The 23838-nt window shown below is 41.6% G+C and overlaps 1 protein-coding gene across 1 annotated transcript in view; it reads right to left on the bottom strand.

The window, feature by feature from the left end:
• The window catches only part of ELP2 (elongator acetyltransferase complex subunit 2), a 44409-nt gene extending 35895 nt beyond the window's left edge, over window positions 1–8514 (bottom strand). The window contains 4 exon segments of the mRNA XM_083624644.1: window positions 1781–1937; window positions 5144–5214; window positions 7410–7488; window positions 8348–8514. Coding sequence (XP_083480770.1) covers window positions 1781–1937; window positions 5144–5214; window positions 7410–7488; window positions 8348–8479 — 439 coding nt within the window. The 5' untranslated portion in view covers window positions 8480–8514.
• Window positions 8515–23838: the final 15324 nt, after the last annotated feature.

Raw genomic sequence — 23838 nt, 5'->3', positions numbered from 1 at the left:
TGAGAGGGAGAGAGAGAAAGAATAGTTTTGCACACCAGCAGTCAACATGACAGACAGCCAATGTAGAACCAAAGAGATAAGCTGCTAATTACAGCTACAAAGAATTAAAACTCACCCAAGATTAACCTAAAGGATTATACATCATAAAGAAATGCAACAGAGAAACTGACTCAGGTATAGAAAAACTGATAAGGAGAGGTTACAGTAGATCAGAATGAAAGAACGACTTGGCAATGTCTTCTTTAAATTCACACTGACCTTGGCACAGTGAGAGGTGGTTACTCATCTCAGGGGGACAAAATTCCTCTACTTCCCATATTATAGGAAACAATTCTAAGGCCTCATGCATTGTGGCAAGGTAGCAAGGCAAGTGACATAAAGGTTTGGTATAACACAACATAGCTATCACCTTTGCCCTTTCTTTGTCAAGATGTATAGCTTGTGGGAATCGCTTGCAGATAACTACAGTGCCTGGAGACAGACAGTCAGGTCATGGACCCACAGCAGTGACTAGAGGAGGAATGACTGCTGGGAGGAGCACAGCGGGAAGAAATGCCATTGTGCATCTGCAGCAGCACAACCGGACACCTTCATCTGCCCCAGCTGCAACAAAACATGTCTCTCCCATATCTGCCTTTACAGCGACAGCAGGCACTATAACTTTCCAATCGTTTGACATCCCCAAAGGCACACTCTTCCATTGTCACCCAGGACAGATGAATGTCGATAACATCAGATATCGAAAGTACTTAAGGTCTGAGCCTTATTCAGGTGTTCAATATTGAATGTCCTGAATGCTTGAAGAGGCTCTCTAGAATATACAAGCTAGCCTCTCTCCTAGATGCTGATGCACATACCAGCCATGACTCCTAACTTGAATGCCTGAAGTGGGGCATTCATGTATGGAGGTACACACACACACAAATAGGGCTCCAGGAGGGATCTGGGTTTTTTGTTGTTGTTCAGGCTATGGGTCCAGGATTCCATTTCAATATCAGCTACCCAGATGCCTTGGAAGCTCACAGGTACAGCACAAAAGTAATTGCCATCCCCTAGGGCTTATCCTCAATCTCTAGCACTTAAAGGTACAGTGGTACCTCGGGTTACATACGCTTCAGGTTACATACGCTTCAGGTTACACACTCCACTAAGCCAGAAATAGTGCTTCAGGTTAAGAACTTTGCTTCAGGAGAAGAACAGAAACTGGGCTCTAGCGGCGCGGTGGCAGCAGGAGGCCCCATTAGCTAAAGTGGTGTTTCAGGTTAAGAACAGCTTTAGGTTAAGAACGGACCTCCAGAACGAATTAAGTACTTAACCCGAGGTACCACTGTATATCGTTTCTATTAGCTATCATGGCTAATAATCATTAACAGACCTATCCCCCCAGGAATTTGCACAACATTAATTTGTCCTCCAAGTTGATGAAAGTATGACTATGATTTGTGTTTGTTCAGCAAGCCTAATTATAATTGAGAACTTCTGTTCTAACATATCCTGAATACTTTCCTAACTTTGACTAGCCACTGGACTGCCACCTTTCTGCTATTTTTCTGCTGTTTTTATATCACTCTTCAGTTATATTCCCAGCTAGCTTTACAAAAAGAAAATAGACACACCAAAAACTGTTTTAAAAAAACATATTTTTTGCTAGCTAGACAACTAGTGACTATTCGAAACCAGTGTATTCCAACTGGAAGAAATCCAGATTCTCACTAAACTTTACTACATGAATGTGACTTCTTGAAAGAATCTGTTTACAAAGCACAATAGAGAAAGTTACCTTCTGTTCCTTGTTTGGACCAGATTCTCACAGTAGAGTCAGAAGCCGCAGAAGCTAAAAGTATATTTAACTCTCCTGTAGACTCATTCCTCATGTATACAGCATCCAAAGAGCAAACTGCTTCAGTGTGGCCTTCAAGACGAGTGCAGTTCACAAGCTAAACAGAACATTATAAGATTACACAAAGGAAGGACAAGAATCTTGAAGTCCAAATCAAGTTGCCATGCAAAGTGTGCAGTTTTCAGAACTGTCCAACTACAGAAGTGCTAAAAACTGTAACGGAAGTGAAATACAAAAGCTTTAGTTGAGAACGTTGGTAAGCAAATTACACTGCTCTCATTTTTGTCCAGGGCATTAGAAAATATGCACTTTATACAACGTTCTATTTGTAATCTATGCTGTTCTGTGCTCTAATAAAAATTAAAGTTCACAAAAAGCAACATCACTGGGTTTTTCCATCCATTTTCTAAATCTACTTTAAATGGCTTGGTATATGATAAAAATAGTAATAATTAAGGTTTAAACTAAATTGAACACAACGGAAAAGCATTCAGGCAGAATAGAAAACAACTGAAGGGTAATATTGATTAAAATAATGTTATTCCAAATGCTATCAGAAGGGTCATTTAATTTCATCTCATGTATAGCACAGGGCAAATCCTATTTGTTTTCTGTGGAGTCTTCCAGGTTCCATTTAGTTTAAGCATTTCTTTTTATGAGAGAGTCTAATCTCAATTTTAAAAATGATAAGCACTTGACTATAACAGTTCACTTAGCCTTCTGTTTCACCAGCTAATAACACATAACACTTTTACAGTTAAGTACATGAAGTGCTTTGCAATCATTGGGATTGTGGACATACCAGCCGTTTTTCTGGAATATATCCTCAAAACAGCAGGCACAGCTTACACCTCATCCTAATAGTATTTCCGGTTAGGGATCTACTTCTAGGTGCTATTCCAGGCAAGGTGGTACCTCATTAATGAGGTATTTACGTCCACTGCCAGCACATTGCCTCCTTCAGTCTGTAGATCGGCTCAAGATAGTGGAAAGAGAAAGACTTTGGGGTGCCATTTCATATTCAAGCTACTGTCACAAGAACATTCATGGTTGTGGAAGAGATTTGACCTCACTGCCTTCAGATTTGCAAGGAAGCATCCCAGCAATTTGTTTGCTCACAAAGAATTCCTGCATTTCGGCAAAGGAATTTATCAGGCCTGGTAGATCAAAAGTTAAGTTTGTTGTCTACTACAAAGAAATAAGACTCATGTTGATACAACCTTGATTATTCCTCACCCCTCACTGTTACAGAGAACCAAGACTGAACGTCACTGAGATGTGCACTTGCATCAGACAGGTGATCCATGGTGATATATGGCTGGATAGAAACTCTCTCAAGCCCTCTTGTAATATCACTGGTTTCTTATTCTATGTTGTCATGAAAAGCTATTTTTTCTTTCTTTCTTTATATAGGTAAATTATAGTGACAAAGGAAATCTCATTCACAATGAAGTAACATTGTAATACTGTATGTCTTCTTTGCTATATCAGGTACTAGGCTCAAGAAGAGAAGAAGAGGAGGAGTTTGGATTTGATATCCCGCTTTATCACTACCCGAAGGAGTCTCAAAGCGGCTAACATTCTCCTTTCCCTTCCTCCCCCAAAACAAACACTCTGTAAGGTGAGTGGGGCTGAGAGACTTCAAAGAAGTATGACTAGCCCAAGGTCACCCAGCAGCTGCATGTGGAGGAGCGGGGAAGCAAACCCGGTTCCCCAGATTACGAGTCCACCGCTCTTAACCACTACACCACACTGGCTCTCTCTGGTTCAGGAGAGAAGAAGGAATTATCTCATTATAAAGAAAAAGAACACCACAGGTATTGCAAATTTGTGTTGGGTCAAAACGTAGCATTGGTATATCATGATAGAAATTAGAACCTTTGGAGCTCCAGATGTTGTTGAACTACAACTCCCATCATCCCTGGCCACTGGCCATACTTACTAGGGCTGATGGGAGTTATAGTCCAGCAACATCTGATATAAATTCTGAGCCTTAAGTATTTCTGGGTGGCACTAATTGTCCAGTCTGTGGCAGGTGCAAAACTTGAAAAGACAGGGCAAATCGGATTGGTGAATTTGTGAAGTGTGTGTAATTAAATATGATACAGTAAACAGGATGGGAGCAAATCTTTTCTTACAAGATGATGTAAGACCTCAGGCTTGGCAGAAGTGGGCAGAGGATGAGGAAAGAAACACCAGCTGCAGCTCACTGCCTGACTTCCAACCCAGAAATCACTATTTAAAGAGCACTGCTGCAGCCCTTTTGCTCGAAGATGCTCACTGGTGTTTTTCCTTAGTCAGTCAGGAGCAAAGAGATGAGTGAGCCCAGCAAATCCTCCTCCGTAATCCTCCCTAGTAGCCCTATCAGCCTTAAAGCCTTTGTTTGGACAAGAGGGCAAGCTTGTTTTGCCTGTAGTGTGGCAGAAGCAGAGGAGAAGCACTGCAGAAACTTTTTAAGCAGCATGTGTGGCTTGTTTATGTCAAGCCATAATTTATTTTAAACTATGGTTTAATTGGCAGGCCCCTGAGTTAAACAGAGCTGTGGCATTAAGGCCGAGTACTAGGCATGTATCACGCCTAAATAACCACAATTTCTTCTCTGCTAGGGCAGTGTATTTCTGAGTTTCCTTGTTAAGCACAAAATATGCCATTGACTGCAAAATTCAGCTTCCTTGGAATCTCTGGTATCATTTTAGTAAACATATGTTTGAAGGCCATAATTCAGCAAATATAAGCATTTAAGTGTGTACTGTAAACAATGGATGACAAAACCTAAGAATTCAGAGAGATAACTAAATACGATTTTCAGTGGGATGGGCTTCCAGAATTGATATACCTTCCAGTCTTCCAAAAGACAGCATGCATGGAAAATGTAACGTAACGCAAGCACATTTGTTCGATTATGCATAATGTAAACAGGCCACAGAATTCTGTTTTGTTTACAGTGCAATTCAAAGCAAGTTTCTTTGGAAGCAAGTCCCACTGTCCTCAGTAACACTTACTGCTTAGGAAGTGAATATAGTATTGCAGCCTTAGTATAGATTTCCCCCCTTTACACCAAGTACTACACAACACGTACAATGGCAGATCCTTGAACAGATCTCTTTTGCTTTCATTGTGATGCCCTTAAATTTTGAATCCAGATTACTAGCAATGAATTTGTTGCAGTATAGAATTGCTTAGTACAATACTTAGAGTGGAAAGAATGGAAAGATTCAGAAGCTGTTCTAGTTTTTATTTTTTAAGGGGGGAAATCATGCTTACAATTGTTTTATTCTCACATATCACAATCGCTCTACATACCTTCTCATTTTGTGTTTCCCAAAGAATAAGTAGTTTGTCAGACCCTCCAGAAATTAATTCTGTTTCATAAGCTGTGAAGGGGGAGGAGGGGAGAGGGAGAGAAAGGTTGAACAATGGAAAAGTTGAATAATTCTGATTCAAGATGACTTTTGGTTTGTTTCAGTGGCAATTATTCCCAAAGGTCAAAACCTGCAAATAATTACTTTTTTAAAAAGCACACATACACACACACACTGACGTCTGTAATAATAGTTTCAATTTCTCCCTAGGTCCCATCTTTCCAACAGAGGAGCAAGTAGGGACACTTGCAACTCCACAAACAGACTCTCCTTCACTTTACCAGGAATTCACCTGAATTTGTGGTTATCATCAAGTGCCAGGTCTCACACAATTGTAAATTCTCAATTCCCTACATTTACATTATACAGTACATAACTTTTCATTTTCACAGTGATCCTCATGTTTTTAAGACTATAATCTTTAAATAACCTCTTCCATTTCAGGAGTGTTTAGCTCTACTCTTTAGCACTCTTTTAAGCTGCATTTTTGTTTTGCAAATGGCAATATGTACAACGGAACTAGAACTGTAAAATGGTAAAGAGGCCTCACTTTAGGCACCATTATACATTATACTTTGTGCCTTTCCTCCTCAACTTGAAAACTGGGTGCACAGGTTAAGCTGATGTTTTAACTTGAAATACAGAATTGTGTCCTGAACATGTTTCAAATTCTCTTGTGATTTCTCTATGCTCAAGAGACAATCCTAAAAAAACACACAAAAGTACTCACTTTGTTTGGTCACCTAGGACTACATGATCTTAAGATATTAAAAATAACATAAAATAACATAAAAGACCACTGGCCATGCTAGCAGACAGCTGGACTCCTTGCCCTCTACTGTACAGTATACTGTATCTTGAAAAAGTACAGGGAGGAATAAATTTCAAATGTAGAACATGCCCACCAGAGGGCACTGCAACAGCAACAGTCATAACCCAGGTAATTCTTCTGGCTACCTAGCAGTGCAGAAAATGCAGATCTATGGCCTGGATTCAAATAAATATGTACCTATTTCTTTGTATCTAATAAAGTACTGGACTTGCACTTCTCACACATCCTCCATGACATAAAACAAGTCACATTTGAAATGGAGTTTCAAAAACTGTGTTTCATAAGGCACAGGACTCCACTGTTCAAAGGAGGAGCAGGAAGAGTCAAATATCCCACCTGGTGGGTCCAAGCCTGGTGGGCCAAGCATGTTGATGCTCTTTGCACCCTGACTTGTGTAACCAAGGGCACAACAGCTTTTCCTTTTATCCCCTTCATGCTTCCCATTTCCATGGATTATTTCACTAATAAATTAACTGCATCCCCAAACATATTAATTACAAGAATATAAAACATTTGATGGCCAAGTTAAAGTTTTGTGTGTGTACACACACACACACACACACACACACACACACACACATATATATATAGTGTGTGTGTGTGGAAAAGAGAGGCAACTGCTGGCCCAGAAGTCCCAGGGGACTTCCCATGTAGCCTGACCATAGCCCCTGACCACTATTAAATGGACATCCTCTCCCTTTTATTATGCACCTCAGCAACTTTCTAACAACCAACTCCTCTGTGTCTTGGAAAGTACAGGTGAGGTCCACAAAGTCTCTGTTGCTGTTCACACTGGGCTGGTTCGGACGCAATGCCAAACTATGGTTTGGTGCTATGTGAAGAAAGACCCTTGAGCTTCCATGCTCCCCACTTATCTCTCTAGCACACAGCAATTCACTGCCTTCCTTTCTTAAGCCCAAACCTGCCAACTATGGTTTTAACCACTGTGGTTTCTGAACACGGTTTTCATGGAGAGCACAAACCATAGTTTGTCACTTCAGACAAAATAACCCAACTACTGGTTGCCTCAAATTGGAAAGGGAGTAAGAGAACTGTGGCATGCAAGGGCAAGTAGGAATACACAAATCCAAAGGTCTCTAAAGGCTGATTTGCACAGCATTAAGCTTTAGTTTGTCATTGTGAGGTCTCTCAGTTTAAGTGCAATACTGTCCACTCTAGAATTATAGTATCTACTGATTGCATTTCAAACCTGTTTCCAACTCCAACAACCCTATCCTATACATCTAAAACAGATTGTAAGTTTTGAGGTAAAAATATATTATCAGTACCCTGTACCGATCCAGGTGCATATCAATGGCACTTCTTTTAAAAAAAAAACCAGTAGAAATAGGCCTCTTACTCCAATTATACTTACATCCATCTTTTCTGCGAATCCACTGAACACAATTAACTCTTCCAGTGTGTCCATTCAGTGTGCCAACTACCTTTCTTCTCTGAAAAAAAAATACACAACCAACATTGTCTTAAGTCATGAAAGCTTGTGGTGCGGTTGAGCAGAATTCTGATAAGGAAAAGTTATTTATCCAGAGATGCTCTCAAAGAGACTATTGCAAAATTCTTTCAGTAACAGCATTAAAAGGGCAAAATATTTCAGATGTTAGAAAAATTTAACCATTCACTAACTGTAGTCAGAATACTACCCAGCTGGCTGACACTAGCAAAGCACAGAAACCACAGGCCATATTCACCAGTGGAAACCCATTATTTGTTAAATAGCTACACCTTTCTATTACAGGGTGGGGTTGATGACTCACACCTGAATCTGAATCCAGGTGAAGTGAGTATTTTGGTAATATGGAGCCCTCAGGGAGGACAAAATTTGGAGTCTCCACACCTTAAATAGTTCTTATTTTCCGAATAATTCATTTTGGTACAGTTGCTTTTTATGGAACTTCTCGGCAGCTTGAATAAATATAGATTTATCATCAGCATCACCATCATTATTATTATTTAGCACCCGTTTTCGGCTCAGCGCCCTGAGGGCAAAATTTGCCCCCCGCCCCACCCTCAGTATTTATTTCCACAACAATTCCGTTTGGCACAGCTACTTTTTTAATGGATTTTCTCAGTAGCCGCCCGTATACATATAGGCTTTATTTATTTTTTTGCGCCTCCTAGGTTTCAAACTTGGGCTGCCTCAGCTGCTGTCGGACTACAACTCCCGCCATCCTTGACCGCCGGCCCTAAAAGCTAAGCATGATGGGAGTTGTAGTCCAACGGCAGCCGGGCCTCCCGCGTTCGAGCAGCACTACCCTAGCCGAGCGAGAGCGAGGGGAAATCCCGCCGCCTCACCTGCGGGTCGTAGAGGACGACTGAGCGGCACGAGCCGAAAGCCACCAGGCCGCCTCTCCCCCAGGAAACCACTCCGGGACCGGCTCGGTTGGCGCAGCAGGCGACATGGCACACTTCGAAGGGCGCCGCCATCTTGTCGCAACCCCTCGCCTTCGCTACGGTAGGTTTTTTGCCTCAAAGCAGCCGCCGTAGAAAAGAAGGAAGGCGGGGGAGGCAGCGGGGAGTTGCAGAATTAGTACCAGCTGATGTTGCTGGTTTTAAAAATATGTGCATATATTAGATTAGAATAATAAAACAAAACAAAACAAAAAGCTGGGTATGGTCCCTAGAAGCTTCCTTTCCTTGCAGAGTTTTAAATGTTTGGGATGAGTGTCTGGGAAACTGCAAAAGAAACCAGCTTAAATATCTCTTTACTTTTTTTTACTTTTTTTTGCTGTTTTTGTTTGTGTTGGTCTGGCAGAGTTGGAGTGATTTTTTTTTGGGGGGGGTGGGACAGCAAGGGTGTGCAAACTAATATGAGCTGATGTTGCTGGTTTGAAAAAATACACATATATTAAGATAATAATATGAAATAAAGCAGGGTAAGGTTACTAGAGGCTTCCTTTCCTTGCAGGGTTTTAAATGTTTGAGATGAGTATCCCAAAAACAGCAAAAGAAATATTTAAAGTTTAAATATCTCATTTCTTTTTTGCTTTTTGTGTTTTTGGTCTGGCGGAGTTGGAATGATGGGGGGACGGTTCGCTTGCATTTTTAAACCTCTTGTGAGAGGCAAAAAAAAAACCACACGGAGATGATGATGTGATGAAAAATGCTGCACCGGTTGAATTCCTGCCTTTTTTTTGTTTTGCTACGCAGTCTTCTGGAAGATGCAACAGATTTTTCTCACCCGCTCATAGGATGACTAAGTTGTAAAGCAGGCTGGGCTCCTCACTACACCTTTAATAATTGGCACCTGAAATTCCCTTTTCCTGCACAACTTTTAAGGGTGCAGAAGCCTCACTTGAGGGTGCTCTGGTAGGAAAGTAATGGGGGGAGGTGCTTTGTTTGTGAGAAGACAGTCTTGCAGCACCTTTAAAGACTAAAAAAATATGTTGCAGCATAAACTTTTGTAGTTATATTACAGATTTGAAAAGAAGCTTTGTATGTTGCTCTGCTTTTCTGATTTTTTAATGTTGCACTGTTTTCTATGTACACAATATTTGCCTCACATATTGAGGATCGCAATCAGAGCTGGTGATGGACAGCAACTGAAACCCAGTTTGGTATTTCCATTCCTCTTTCAGGTTGTTGTTATTGTTTAGTTGTGTCCGACTCTTTGTGACCCCATGGACCAGAGCACGCCAGGCACTCCTGTCTTCCACTGACTCCCACAGTTTGGTCAAACTCATGCTGGTAGCTTCAAGAACACTATCCAACCATCTCATCCTCTGTCGTCCCCTTCTCCTTGTGCCCTCCATCTTTCCCAACATCAGGGTCTTTTCCAGGGAGTCTTCTCTTCTTATGAGGTGGCCAAAATATTGGAGCCTCAGCTTCAGGATCTGTCCTTCCAGTGAGCACTCAGGGCTGATTTCCTTAAGAATGGAGAGGTTTGATCTTCTTGCAGTCCATGGGACTCTCAAGAGTCTCCTCCAGCACCAGAATTCAAAAGCATCAATTCTTTGGTGATCAGCCTTCTTTATGGTCCAGCTCTCACTTCCATACATCAATTTGTGGGAGAGGTTAACTAAAGGTTAGGGCCTTCGCCTTATTGTCCTTATTGTCGCTTTCCCCAGTTTCCTGTGCCTCCAGGCCCTCCCTCTTTGTGAATCCATAACTTCTGTGTGTGTGCAGGGAGCTAAGCAACAGGCATTGCTTGGCAACACCTTCCATTTGTGCTGAAAGAGTTTGTTGGCTTGACAAGGAGGTGTACAAAGAAGTAACGCGCTTCGAGTAAATGACAAGCTCCCCATTTAAAAAGGAGTCCCAATCCCATTATAAAGTATTGTGCACATTATTTGTATCTGTTATCTGCCCAAATCAGATACCTTTCTAGAGGACGCTGTGCAAACAGAATCGCTGCTCTTTTCAACTGGCTGTTCTACTATGGCGTAGCCAGACACAGGATTTTCGTAGGTGAGCTATTTCCTACTTTCTTTGCTTCGCTTGCTAATTTTAGTCAGGCTTTTGTTGCAGGAACAGAACCAGGGCTAATAAAACTGAAGTCAGAAGCCCTAAAACAGTCGAAGGCAATACAGAATACAGTGGTACCTCGGGTTACATATGCTTCAGGTTACGGACTCTGCTAACCCAGAAATATTACCTCGGGTTAAGAACTTTGCTTCAGGATGAGAACAGAAATCGTGCTCCGGCGGCGCAGCAGCAGCAGGAGGCCCCATTAGCTAAAGTGGTGCTTCAGGTTAAGAACAGTTTCAGGTTAAGAACGGACCTCCAGAATGAATTAAGTACTTAACCTGAGGTACCACTGTCGACTGATGTTAAGAACACTGTACCCATGATGGCACGTGCGATTTCTCTCTCCTGTACTTCCCCCCATGTTGATAAAAACATCTTGCATAGTTTGTTCCCAGATGTATACGTTGCTAACATAGGCTAAAAAGTGGAAGATACTTAAAGTGCTTTGTTATGTGTGAATACATGCAACATTTCTCCTCTTGTGTTTTAAGGAAAAGTTATATACCATTTTTTGTTTGACAGGCTTACATTTTGTCCTCTTTAGGGTATCACAGAACAGGAGTGCAACTTTTTTCTGGCATATCAACACTTTAACCTAGTTTCCTAGAGCCAGTGTAGTGTAGTGGTTAAGAGCGGTAGACTTGTAATCTGGTGAACTGGGTTCGCTTCCCCGCTCCTCCACATGCAGCTGCTGGGTGACCTTGGGCCAGTCACACTTCTTTGAAGTCTCTCAGCCCCACTCACCTCACAGAGTATTTGTTGTGGGGGAGGAAGGGAAAGGAGAATGTTAGCCACTTTGAGACTCCTTAGCGTAGTGATAAAGTGGGATATCAAATCCAAACTCTTCTTCCTGTAAAAAGAAAAAAAGAATCCAGGTATTTATTTATTTGAGGGCCAGGTAAAGTACTCTAACTTTCTCACAAATAAAAATGCAGCCCCAATTTTAAAAGTCCTATGACTTCTAAGAGATTCTTGGACTGTATCTGGCATGTGTGGAAGGGAGGAAAGTTCTGCCAATAATCTCTACAAGTGCCTGTCAAAATAATAGATGGTCCTGTATACCTGAAGGAGCATCTCCACCCCCATCGTTCAGCCCGGACACTGAGATCCAGCACCGAAGGCCTTCTGGCGGTTCCCTCATCGCGAGAAGTGAGGTTACAGGGAACCAGACAGAGGGCCTTCTCGGTAGTGGCGCCTGCCCTGTGGAACGCCCTCCCTTCAGATGTGAAGGAAATAAGCAGCTATCTCCTCTTTAAAAGACATCTGAAGGCAGCCCTGTTTAGGGAAGTTTTAAATATTTAATGCTGTATTGTTTTTAACACTTGATTGGAAGCCGCCCAGAGTGGCTGGGCAAACTCAGCCAGATGGGCGGGGTATAAATAATAAATTATTATTATTATGGTCATCTCTAGGATTTGCAAAAGAAATTGTATGATGATGATGTCACTGCCATTTCAATCTGGCACATCGGAAGAGTAGAGCCTGCCTTGCTGGAGTTCCTCTCACCCGTTCAGACAGGTGAAGGAAACATCAAGGGATCAGCTGGGTGATATGTGTCCTGTACAGACACACCCTTTGGCTTCCTACAGCCAAGTAAGTATCATCAGTGAAAATAATACAGAACTAATGACAAGCATCTGCTAATTATGGCTGCCTGTAGTACATTAAAACATGTTCTCAAAATCTCATGCTGGCAGGGCACAGATTACCCTCCTGAAATAGAACATGTCAGCTCAGTCAACAAGTTTAGTTTATTGTTAGCTGCATCTGTAACCAAACACTTCTTTCTAAACAATTTCTTGTGTTGGCACTGTGATTTGAAGGATGTCTGCTGCTATTAATTGCAGGGCATTGCAAATCAAGCTTTGGATGCTGAATTTTTTGGCCCTGGTTGTGTCATTAGCCTTGTAACAGGCCAAACCTTGAGAAAGAAGTTATTGCTCGAGTTAGATGATCGTCCTCATATACACTGGATGAAATAAAGAGTTTTATGATGGCACAAATAATTTATAACAAGGAACGTCTTGTTCCCGAATGCCACAAATGCTTTATCTCCTGGGGTTTGTGTATCCCAGGCATCTTACTTTGTAATGCAAAGCAATCAATCAGATTACCAGTTCAAATGTGGTCATCTCAAGCTGCTTGCTTCTCCCATATAAAGCTATAAGACAACATCATAGTAAAAAATCTAACAGTTGTCATTAGCAGGCCAATAAAATCTAATGTTAGAGATCAGGCCATGGTTGTAAAATAGGAAATAAAGCAACTTATTTGGAAGTTATTTTTGGTCATCTTTTTCTCTTCCCCCACCCCATAGAATAAAATTTAGGTAACCAGTTAATCAGGACAGAAAACTCCCTATTTTGTGCTTATTTTTCTGATATTGCAGTGTTGTTGTTCTGCATGTTACAGTTTCTGATTCTTTATTGTATCCACTGAATATGTGAACACTTGTGCATAAAAATAACTTATGACAGCAGAAGGATGTTTAGTCTCTGTTTCCTTGACATGGTTAAAATCTTGCAGTTATTTTTATTGCATGCATTCAACTTTGCAAAGTATTGTATCCCAAGTTTTGCATATGCTCTGTGACAAAACATCATCAGTGTAGACATGAGCTCAGAAGTAGTCATATGTTCATAATACAGTGCTCTCAGATACCTGATACAATGCTGTGTTCAGGGTTATTTACAAACTATTTAGGGCACAATCTAGCAAAGCTTAGTAGTTATGACTACACCTCAATTTTCAGTGACAGAATGGGAAATCATTGTGATTAATTAATCACTCATTGATTCATTCATTTTAATGGAAGTTTTGTTGTGGCTCACTTTTGCTAGTTTGTGAATGTAGTGATTTGTTTGGAATCTTACGGAGGCTGATGAAATTATACCACTGCATAAGGCCAATCTCCTGCCAACCTATCAGTTCGAAAGCACGTCAAAGTGCAAGTAGATAAATAGGTACCGCTCCGACGGGAAGGTAAACGGCGTTTCCGTGCGCTGCTCTGGTTTTGCCAGAAGCGTCTTAGTCATGCTGGCCACATGACCCAGAAGCTGTATGCCAGCTCCCTCGGCCAATAAAGCCAGATGAGTGCCGCAACCCCAGAGTTGGCCACGACTGGACCTAATGGTCAGGGGTCCCTTTACCTTTACCTTTAAGGCCAATAAATAAACTCATGTTGGAATACATGTATTCCTCCCCCCCCAATTTTATCCCCACAATGCCCCTTCTCCAGTGAGACAGGGGAGGATTTGAACCCAGATCTCTCAGGTCCTGCTTTTGTCACACTAGCCTCTTACATTGCCGTTTGCTTGAATTCTGTTTCAGTATGTCGTATTCCCGGTAAGTGAAAAGAGACATCCCCACACCTCATTTCCCCTTATATTTATGTAACACATTCCAAGCTAAAAAGCTGACCATTTTAAAGGGCTCTATTTAGCCCCCAGAAGGGCATTTATATTTGGCAGAAACTTTCAAGAGGCAGGCTGAAATGTGACCTTTCCTTTACAGCTTGTTTTTCCTTCTCCAAAATGACAGCCATGTTTATTATTGATTTATTTAGATTTATAGCCCAACTTTCCTGAACACACGAGGTGCAGTAATAGTACTGCAATTTCCAAATTAGGAACGTACTAAGCATCGTAACTCAAGCTTAGGGAAGCAAAGTTCTTTAAACACAGGACATGTGAACCTATCTTTTTACCATTACACCATTTTTAAATTGTGCAACTTCAAAATGTTCATAATAATCATTTTCAAATTATACACTTGTCAGGATACAACAATAAAAAATAAGAACCTGAATTTATCTTAAAACCAAGAGGGGTTTCCCAAAGAGTACTGCTTATAGCCATATACTTTTTAAAACTTGTTGCATGAAAGACACATTTGACCACCTCTCTTGCCAACTGCAACCTGTGAATTTTAGTGCAAGACAGAAAGTGGTAAGGGGTGTTTTTAAATAAAGTATGCATACCAGTTAACAGGTTTAAGTATCAGGTGTGGAAATTGTTCAGAGCCATGGTTTTGGTTTCTGAACATCACCATTTAAAAAAAAAATACCTCAGAGTTTCTTCAATTAGTGTTAGGTGAGAGAGATAATCAGTTTGGTTCATCTTCTTTCAGCTAGTACAGTGGTACCTCGGGTTACATACGCTTCAGGTTACAGACTCCGCTAACCCAGAAATAATACCTCGGGTTAAGAACTTTGCTTCAGGATGAGAACAGAAATCGTGGTTGTGGACCACAGGTATGAAATTTACGGCATGTAATGCCCTAAGAGAGAATATTATGAAAATGATATACAGGTGGTACATGACACCAGTCAAGCTTGCAAAAATCTATCATTTGCCCGATAATAAATGTTGGAAATGTAAAGAAAATGAAGGTACATTCTTTCACCTTTGGTGGACGTGCCCAAAGATTAAGGCTTTCTGGGAGATGATCTATAATGAAATGAAAAAGGTATTTAAATATACCTTCCTGAAGAAACCAGAGGCCTTCCTCCTGGGCATAGTCGGCCAATTGGTGCCAAAGAAGGATAGAACTTTCTTTATGTATGCTACAACAGCAGCAAGAATACTTATTGCAAAGTATTGGAAGACACAAGATTTACCCACCCTGGAAGAGTGGCAGATGAAGGTGATGGACTATATGGAACTGGTGGAAATGACTGGCAGAATCCGAGACCAGGGAGAAGAGTCGGTGGAAGAAGATTGGAAGAAATTTAAAGACTATTTGCAGAAACATTGTCAAATTAATGAATGTTAAAATGATGTTGGATTGAAATTAAGCGGCCTTAGTAACAAGGTCAATAAGAATATGTAAAAATGGATTGATAACGGATGAAAATATATAGTTATAATATGTTGAGATATGGAGTTAAGATAAATGAAAGAGGGTAAGGATTTGCTGAACTAACCATGTGAATGGGAATACAAAAAAGGGAGGTGTGAGGAGGTCAGGGAAATAAGCAAACGAAATTTAAGACATGAAAAAATTGATTTGTTTTTAATTTTTTCTATATATTTTTTCTGTATTTTGTATCTTTTTTTCTATGTATTTTTGTATTTTTTGTATTTTTCTCTTTTTTTCTCTTGTTTTCTTTTTATTCTGTAATTTTCCTTTGTTTGTAAAACCTCAATAAATATCTTTTAAAAAAAGAGAGAACAGAAATCGTGTTCCGGCGGCGCAGCAGCAGTGGGAGGCCCCATTAGCTAAAGTGGTGCTTCAGGTTAAGAACAGTTTCAGATTAAGACCGGACCTACGGAACGAATTAAGTACTTAACTCGAGGTACCACTGTACTAGGAGCAACTGCTAATAGAAGCAAGGAATGGAAAACTAATAATAAAATGCCAAAACCAATATAAATACATTTTATGGGTGTGGGGTTTTTTCCATAACAGCCTAACTATGAAGCTGTGCATCATTAAAATAATAATTGAGAAGCCACTAGTGGAGATATTCTTTTAGAACAACATAAGCCAGACAAATCCTGTTGCTCTGCAACCAAGAGACGCCTGCTATCATTCATAATCATATGAATTATATTCATAATCATATTTTCTCAGCATAATGGCAATTCATGTTTCCACTGTGAATGGAAAGGTAAGGGCCCATTAATGTGCAGGCAGCTTGCCACTTTCTTATTCTGGTTTTCGACTGCACTTCTGGCAATCCATTTGTGTAATGCAGTCATGCTTCAGGCAAACCAGTCATTAGAAACAGGAAGAATATAACACTTTTTAAGGTGCTTTTAGATTGAAAATACTCAGCACCTGACCAGAAGATCATAGATACTGTGGATTCCTGCATTGTATGGGGTTGGAGTAGAAGACTCTCAGGGTCCCTTGCAAATCTACAGGGCTTTGATTCAATGTGGACATAACCGAATATAGGAAACTGCCTTGCAATGAGTCAAACCATTGGTCTACCTAGCTTCTCATTCTCAACACTGACTGGCAGATCTCTCTCAGCCAGGAGTCTCTACCAGATTACCTAGACACGCAACCCATGACCCTGTGCATGCAAAGCACACGCTCTACATATATTATTTGTGGGATGTAAAACACAAGAGCAGTCAAGTACAACATTCCTAGAGTTTAGACATGGGGAGGGATGTTTGTCCAGCCAGCAGGTAAGCTTCCTGTTTCCCTCTGGGCTGGGACAGACTTCCTCCACATGCGACTAGAGGTGGGTGTGGCCTCACCTGTGCAAGTAATGATAAAAGCACAGGGCAGGGGCAGCCATCTCTCTCTTACCTCTTCATCTTCTTCCAAGCAACATCTACTGAGTGAAAGATGCCCTCTTGGCTCCCAGCCAAGAGAGGAGAAAGGGACTATCTTCCTATAAGATAGATTCCAAATGTATATTACTTCATTAAGCTTAAGTCTGCCTTCTGGGATCTGATTGTGAACAGAATGTGAGTAAACTCTTTTTATACTTTTGTAAAGGACTGTGTCATGTCTTCTATTTTAAGAGGGAATAAGGGGAAATTACCAGAGTTGTTATTATAGAGGCTTAAGCGAGCCTGAGCAAATGCTGCCGTTGCAAACTTGAGATAAAGGGGAATGTTTTACTCTGCTGAAATTGGGAACTTGTTAACACAAGTTGGATAAGGATATAATCAGTCAATATATCCTCTCCTGCATCCCTGAACATTCCCACATTATTGTGGCCAGTTTGAATAACACGCAACCTCCATTCTGCAGTGCAGGGCAGTTTCGAATCTTTTTTTTAAAAAATTCCTACCTGAAAACATGAACACAGGCAAGCATCAGTAGCCCTTCTAAAGCTGTAGAAAAAATTGCTTAGACCAGAAGTAGGTAGTGACCCAAGCGATGTTTTGGCACTTAGAAGGGCAGGAAAGAAAATTTTATATGAATACAAATCAATAAAGATTTAGTCTGCTAGATTTTGCCACTCGGCTCATTTGCGAAAGATTTATACGCTCTGAAGAGAAACCAGAGTATTTCATTTGCAGGGGGATATGGGAGCAGCCGGGATTGAGAATTTGGATGAAACAGGTCATTTGCATCACACTGTGATCCCCTTCCTTTCCTTTTCTATGAAGTTTGTACATATGTTAAGATAATGCAAGAGACTAAAGTAATGTTTTGCTTCAGAGGAAACATAATTCATGTACAGTAGGAGCCTCCAGTGCAAGGATAACTTTGCTTCTTTATTCTGGCACTGAAAAGTCACTCCCAACCCTGAATAACTGTGTGTTTTTTTGTTCAAGCAACATCTTAAAACCTATCTCTTTCTTCAAGCCTTTGCCACATAGCTGGAGAGTTGTTTTTTAAGTGATCTAACTATTAGCCTTCTGCAGTTTTTGTTTAATGTTATTGTTGCATTATTATCGTACATTGGTTGTAACTGCTGGGTTGGATTGTCTTTTATGTGATCGTTGTTGGACAATCTCGGCTCTCCCTTTGGAGGAAGGTTGAGATACCAGAACATATAATCAGAAAACAGTGAGTTTTCCATAACTCACTAGCACTAGTGCACCCCCCTACTGGCAGAAAATGGTGGGATGCACTTGAAACAAGAGGACTTTGCCCCCACTTGTATTATAAAAAAATCCCACTTTAGCTCATGTAATGCAAAAATCTGCACCACAACATTTATAACCCCAGATCATATACCGGTAAGCAGGATTGTGAGACTGTGGACCACAGTTCCCAACACCCCTGGCAATTATGGTGTGTGTGTGTATGTGTGTGTATAAAATATCAGTGTGACTGTCTCCTACTTTATTTTTCACACAGCTATGATATTCCTAAAAGTGTAATTGTTTACAAAATATTTTGATAAATCTAGAACTCCACAAGTTTTCCATCTCTAATAATAAAGGGTCACATGTATCCCGCACAGAAGACACAGTGTTCAATTCCCATTTCACTCATCTACCTGTTCTCATGCGTACCCATCTCTAAATCAATTACTTTACTGAAAATGCTGGTAAGTCAGCTGAGTTTAATTCTTGTTCTATTAAAAAAAAAACCCTTTGGAATGCCACCGCAACAAATTACTCTCCGCACTTTGGAAGGTCACTGCTCCAGTAACCCGTGTCCCTCGTTCCTCTAGCCTCGTGCGATAGGCAAGACAATTCCAAGTGTGTTGTGGTTTCCATCGCTCTGCAGTTCTCAAGGCTGCACAGTTCTCCCAACTACACTTTGGACCTTCTCCAACCTGAGGAGTCCTGATGCTTGACTTGCTCCTGGATTCAACTATTGCATGTCCTTAGTCTTTCCCTCCAGTGGAAGGCTGGAGAGCTCCCAAAAAAGTTGAGTCCAGGTTCCCTGAGATGCTAGACCTGGTGGGTGGCGTTGCTAGAGCTGCTTGAAGTCTGAGAAGTTGATGTCAGAAACCTTGGTATCTTAGGAGCCTGAAGTGGAACAGATGGGATATATCATAAAAAGAGGACGGGCCCCTACCCTCTACCTCTGCCCAACCCTGTATAAAAGAAGCTGCCTTTTACCAAAACAGACTGTCTGTTCATTTGGCCTAGGGACTTCCCTGAGGTCCTCCAGATGTTATTGGTCTGCCAAACACTCATCAGCCCCAGCCAACGTGGCAAAGAGACAGAGATGATGGAGGCTGTCAGCACCTGGAGTGCCACAGGTTAGTCACCCTAGCCCAATAGTGCCTACTCTAGCCTATTCTGACTGGTAGTGTCTAAGCAGAAGTCTTTCCCAGCCTTGCTTCCTTGAGATCTTTTTAACCACAGGTGGTTGTTGTTGTTTAGTCGTGTCCGACTCTTCATGAACCCATGGACCAGAGCACGCCAGGCACTCCTGTCCTCCACTGCCTCCCGCAGTTTGGTCAAACTCATGCTGGTAGCTTCGAGAACACTGTCCAACCATCTCGTCCTCAGTTGTCCCCTTTTCCTTGTGCCCTCCATCTTTCCCAACATCAGGGTCTTTTCCAGAGAGTCTTCTCTTCTCATGAGGTGGCCACAGTATTGGAGTCTCAGCTTCAGGATCTGTCCTTCCAGTGAGCACTCAGGGCTGATTTCCTTCAGAATGGATTAACCACAGGTACTGGGGATTAAATTGGAGCCCTTCTGCATGCAGTCACTGATGGTCCCTCCTCAAGAAGGTACTGCAGCAAAACCACTGCCTACACACCCTGCAAACTCTACATAGGGCACAGCCAAATGGGCCACTGGTTGCCTCGCAGGCAGGCAGGTAAAAGAGCAAGACCAAGTCAATTTGGCCCCAATGCAAGAGGAATTCCAACCTGACCTCAACCATCAGATTTGGCCAGGGGACCAAATGAGAATCGCTGCTGTCCTTTTTCCTTCCTCTCCATTTGTCAGTACTGTGTTTTGTTTCATTGTGATTATTTTATCTGCTTTTTAATGGGTTTGTTTTCAGGTGTTTTATTATTGCAAGCTGCCCCAAAGACATTTTAGGTGCCAGCTGCTCTCTGGATCACTCCCAAAGGGCACAGGCTATTTTGAGAGCATCAATTAATATTTTTAACCCTGTCTCCTTTTTTAAAATTTAATACTGAAATATTTATTTCCTCTCTTTGTTAGCCAATTGTCCTTCCCGTACATGCTGCTTAATTCCTGTATTTGCATTTGATTTCTTGTTGCTACAAAAAAAGGACCTTTTGTAGGTAATAATGTCTTAAAACAATGTAAATATTTATGCAGGTGACTTACAGCTGTAACAACAGCATGAACAAAACCAATGATTTCAAAGCAGATAAAATAATAAAATGTGCCAGCTGGCGATGTTTAATTGGACTGTGATTTTGTTGCCTTTTTTAAGAAGTTGAGATCCTGCAGCCAGACTTGTAGCTAAACGGATAAATCCCATAGCTGGTCTAATTGCAAGCATACCAAAGTTGCACTATTTCCTAGAAAGTATGCATTATGTCTCAACCCACCCTAAATGTCCATTTCAGCATCTTCTACAGCTGTTGACCATGTACATGTTGGCTGGCAAGGGAAATATATATATATATATATATATATATAGAAAGGAGAATTCACTGGATTCCAAGATCCAAGTATGGGGCAAGTACTTGTAGAACCATAGAATTGTAGAGTTCGAAGGGACCATGAGGGTAATCTAGTCCAGTGTTTCCCAACCTTGTGCCTCCAGCTGTTTTTGGACTGCAATTCCCATCATCCCTTGCCACTGGTCTTGCTAGTCAGGGATGATGGGAGTTGTAGTTCAAAAACAGCTGGAGGCACAAGGTTGGGAAACACTGATCTAGTCCAACCTTGTGCAATGCATGAATCTTTTTCCCAATGAGATTAAGAGTCTCATGCTCTACCAACTGAGCTATGCCAGTGAGAGAGCCCCAGCAGAGAGAGAGAGAGAGAGAGAGAGAGAGGGAATCTGCAAGCATTAAGGTCCCCCCAAGTCTGCTGATATCTCATTCTCTTGGGTAACTGAATAATTTTTGGCTCCATAAGGATCCTATTAATCCTCCCCTCTGTTGCAGGATAATGGGGCCCTTTGTCCTAATATTTGCTCCACTTACATTTCAAAGAGAATATAGGCAGTTAAGGGTGTTCTGTTAGAGATTGATGGTAAAGATTAGACCAGACATAGGCAAACTCGGCCCTCCAGATGTTTTTTGGGACTACAACTCCCATCATCCCTAGCTAACAGGGCCAGTGGTCAGGGATGATGGGAGTTGTAGTCCCAAAACATCTGGAGGGCCGAGTTTGCCTATGCCTGGATTAGACCAAGGTCCTCCAACCAGATCAGGCATTCTGTTTCCAACAGAGATCAGCCAAAATGCCTTTGGGCAGTGCTCACCAGTATATGAAGGTGATGGCCCGCCTGAATTCTCTCTTCCTAGTACCTGGCATCAGGAGATAGAGTACTTGTGTAGATGGAAGTTCCATTTAGAGAAATCTACCACCCACAAGCTTGTCTAAGTACCAAAATGAACAATGTGCTGTGTGAATAGCTGTAATTATATGAAAACTGCTACATATTTTTGCTCCTTAGAAATTGTAATTTCCTGGCTCAATTAGGCGTTCTAACACCGAACTGTCTCTTATATTAAATTTCTTCTGGAGATCTATTTACCACTGTGAACGTTACAGCTCTCAGTCCATCTTTAAGCAAACGTTCTAGGAACTGCTAAGAGCAGGCGTAATCTTTTCCACTGGGAGACAGTACCACTTAGCCAATCTCTGAGAAACTACTGTATTAATACATATATAAACAAGTCAGTTTAAATGGGAGCCAGTTGAATCCAATGCTCTGTTAATCCTCAGCAGGGCTTCACCTAATCGCTGATCAAATATTTAAGGCCCTCTAGTGAACATGCCGTGATCAATGGAACTGACTCCCATCAAGTTAAGTATGTATAGGATTTCAGCTACAGAGAAAACGTAATTATATTTTTTTACTGGGTCAGTTAATGACTGTGTAGTGCAAGTGTGAGAACCTGTGTCCAGCAGACTAATTTAACAGGGAGGAAAAGAAGGAAGGGACGGTGTTATGTACTGAGTTGAATAGGATCCAAAATGCAGCAGTCTGATTAGTCCTAGAACAATAGGATCCAAAATGCAGCACTCTGATTGGTCCTAGAAAAATAGGATTCAGAATGCAGCAGTATGATTGGTCCTAGAACAATGCAGCAGTATGATTGGTCTGCAGGAGCCACCCAATCCAGCTCCAGATGGAAGTGAATCCACAACCTGATTGGCCTACAGGAGTATTCCGGAATTAGCCAATCACGTGCAGCCCATTGTATAAATAATGTATATAAAGCAGATACTTTGAGGGAACTTTCATTCCTCCTCACCACTATGAGCTGAATAAAGAGCATGAAATCCACTCTTGACTCTGAGTATATTTCAGAAGGGAACAAGAACAGAGGGAGTGATGAAGAGCAGTGCGAAGCAGGGAAGCCCTCTGTAAGGAATCAGTTCAAGAGTGATCTGTGCCTTCCTCCACAGCCCACTGGGAGGGGCATCAAAGAAAAGAAAGGTGCAAGAATGGGTGTTCCCACCCACCACTGGCATGGAAGTTGCACCTCAGATTGCACCTGAGGGAATACAGCCCTCCAGAGGAGAAAAATGGCGCCCATTCTTGAAATGCAAGCTTTCAAGTTTTGAAACTCTTTTGTTGTGGTGATGGCGGTGGTTGAGAATGAGAAAACAGAGGTAATTGGGTAGCAAAAAGAGAAAAAAATATTCCTCAAAAGCCCTAGTTCCAATCAACTATAACATGAGCAGTCTTGGTTGCTTTCTCATAATTTTGGCACCGTTGCATGTAACTTGAGTATTTGTACAAAAGCTTGTCCTTCAGCGTTTTCTTCTTCCCTTGTACTAAAAAACGAGAACTAAAACCTACTGTCTTTTCAATAAGATTCATTACTGTGTATGCTTGTCCTTTACGTGTGGGAGTGTCACTCTTTTCACTTTCACATTTTGATGCCATATTTCTTCAAGAAAGCAAACAGCCCCCTGCCAATATTATATGCACTGCATTCTGAGATGTAATGGGAAGAAGAATCCTAAAGCATGCATACAGCGTGAAAATGAGACAGTACATCCTCTCCTTAAATGAACATTCACATAACTTCATGTATTTCACTAGTCTTCGGTATCTATGCTTCTCTCACAATTGTACCCCACACTTTTTTCAAAAAGCTCAAATTGGCATACATGGCGTTACTCCATTTTATCCTCACATCTGTGCAGAATGTTAACTCGACCAAAGTCACCCAGGTCAGGACCTGACATATCATGCCTTGGCAGGGCCTACTGCTGACAAAGTTCTAGGCACTCCCTTTTGGGAAAACAAATTTGGCTCAGCACTCTAAGCAGTTAGGACTACCTACCATTCTAATTTCCCACAATGCTCTGCATCAATGCTATGTAAGATATTGTAATGGTAGCGAGGCCCAGTTTCCCAACACTGCTTGCCGAACTGCTACATGTGATTCAGTGGTGGTAACACATTTTAGGGGAAGTGTTCAGTGCCGTAAGGTAAAGGTAAAGGGACCCCTGACCATTAGGTCCAGTCATGGCCGACTCTGGGGTTGCGGCGCTCATCTTGCTTTACTGGCCGAGGGAGCCGGCGTACAGCTTCCGGGTCATGTGGCCAGCATGACTAAGCCGCTTCTGGCGAACCAGAGCAGCGCATGGAAACGCCGTTTACCTTCCCGCCAGAGCGGTACCTATTTATCTACTTGCACTTTGACGTGCTTTCGAACTGCTAGGTTGGCAGGAGCAGGGACAGAGCAACGGGAGCTCACCCTGTCACGGGGATTCGAACCGCCGACCTTCTGATCGGCAAGTCCTAGGCTCTGTGGTTTAACCCACAGCGCC

This window comes from Podarcis filfolensis, assembly GCF_964270895.1.
Source record: "Podarcis filfolensis genome assembly, chromosome: 7".
Classification (NCBI taxonomy): Eukaryota; Metazoa; Chordata; class Lepidosauria; order Squamata; family Lacertidae; genus Podarcis; species Podarcis filfolensis.
This window is presented reverse-complemented; position numbering and strand designations above follow the sequence as displayed.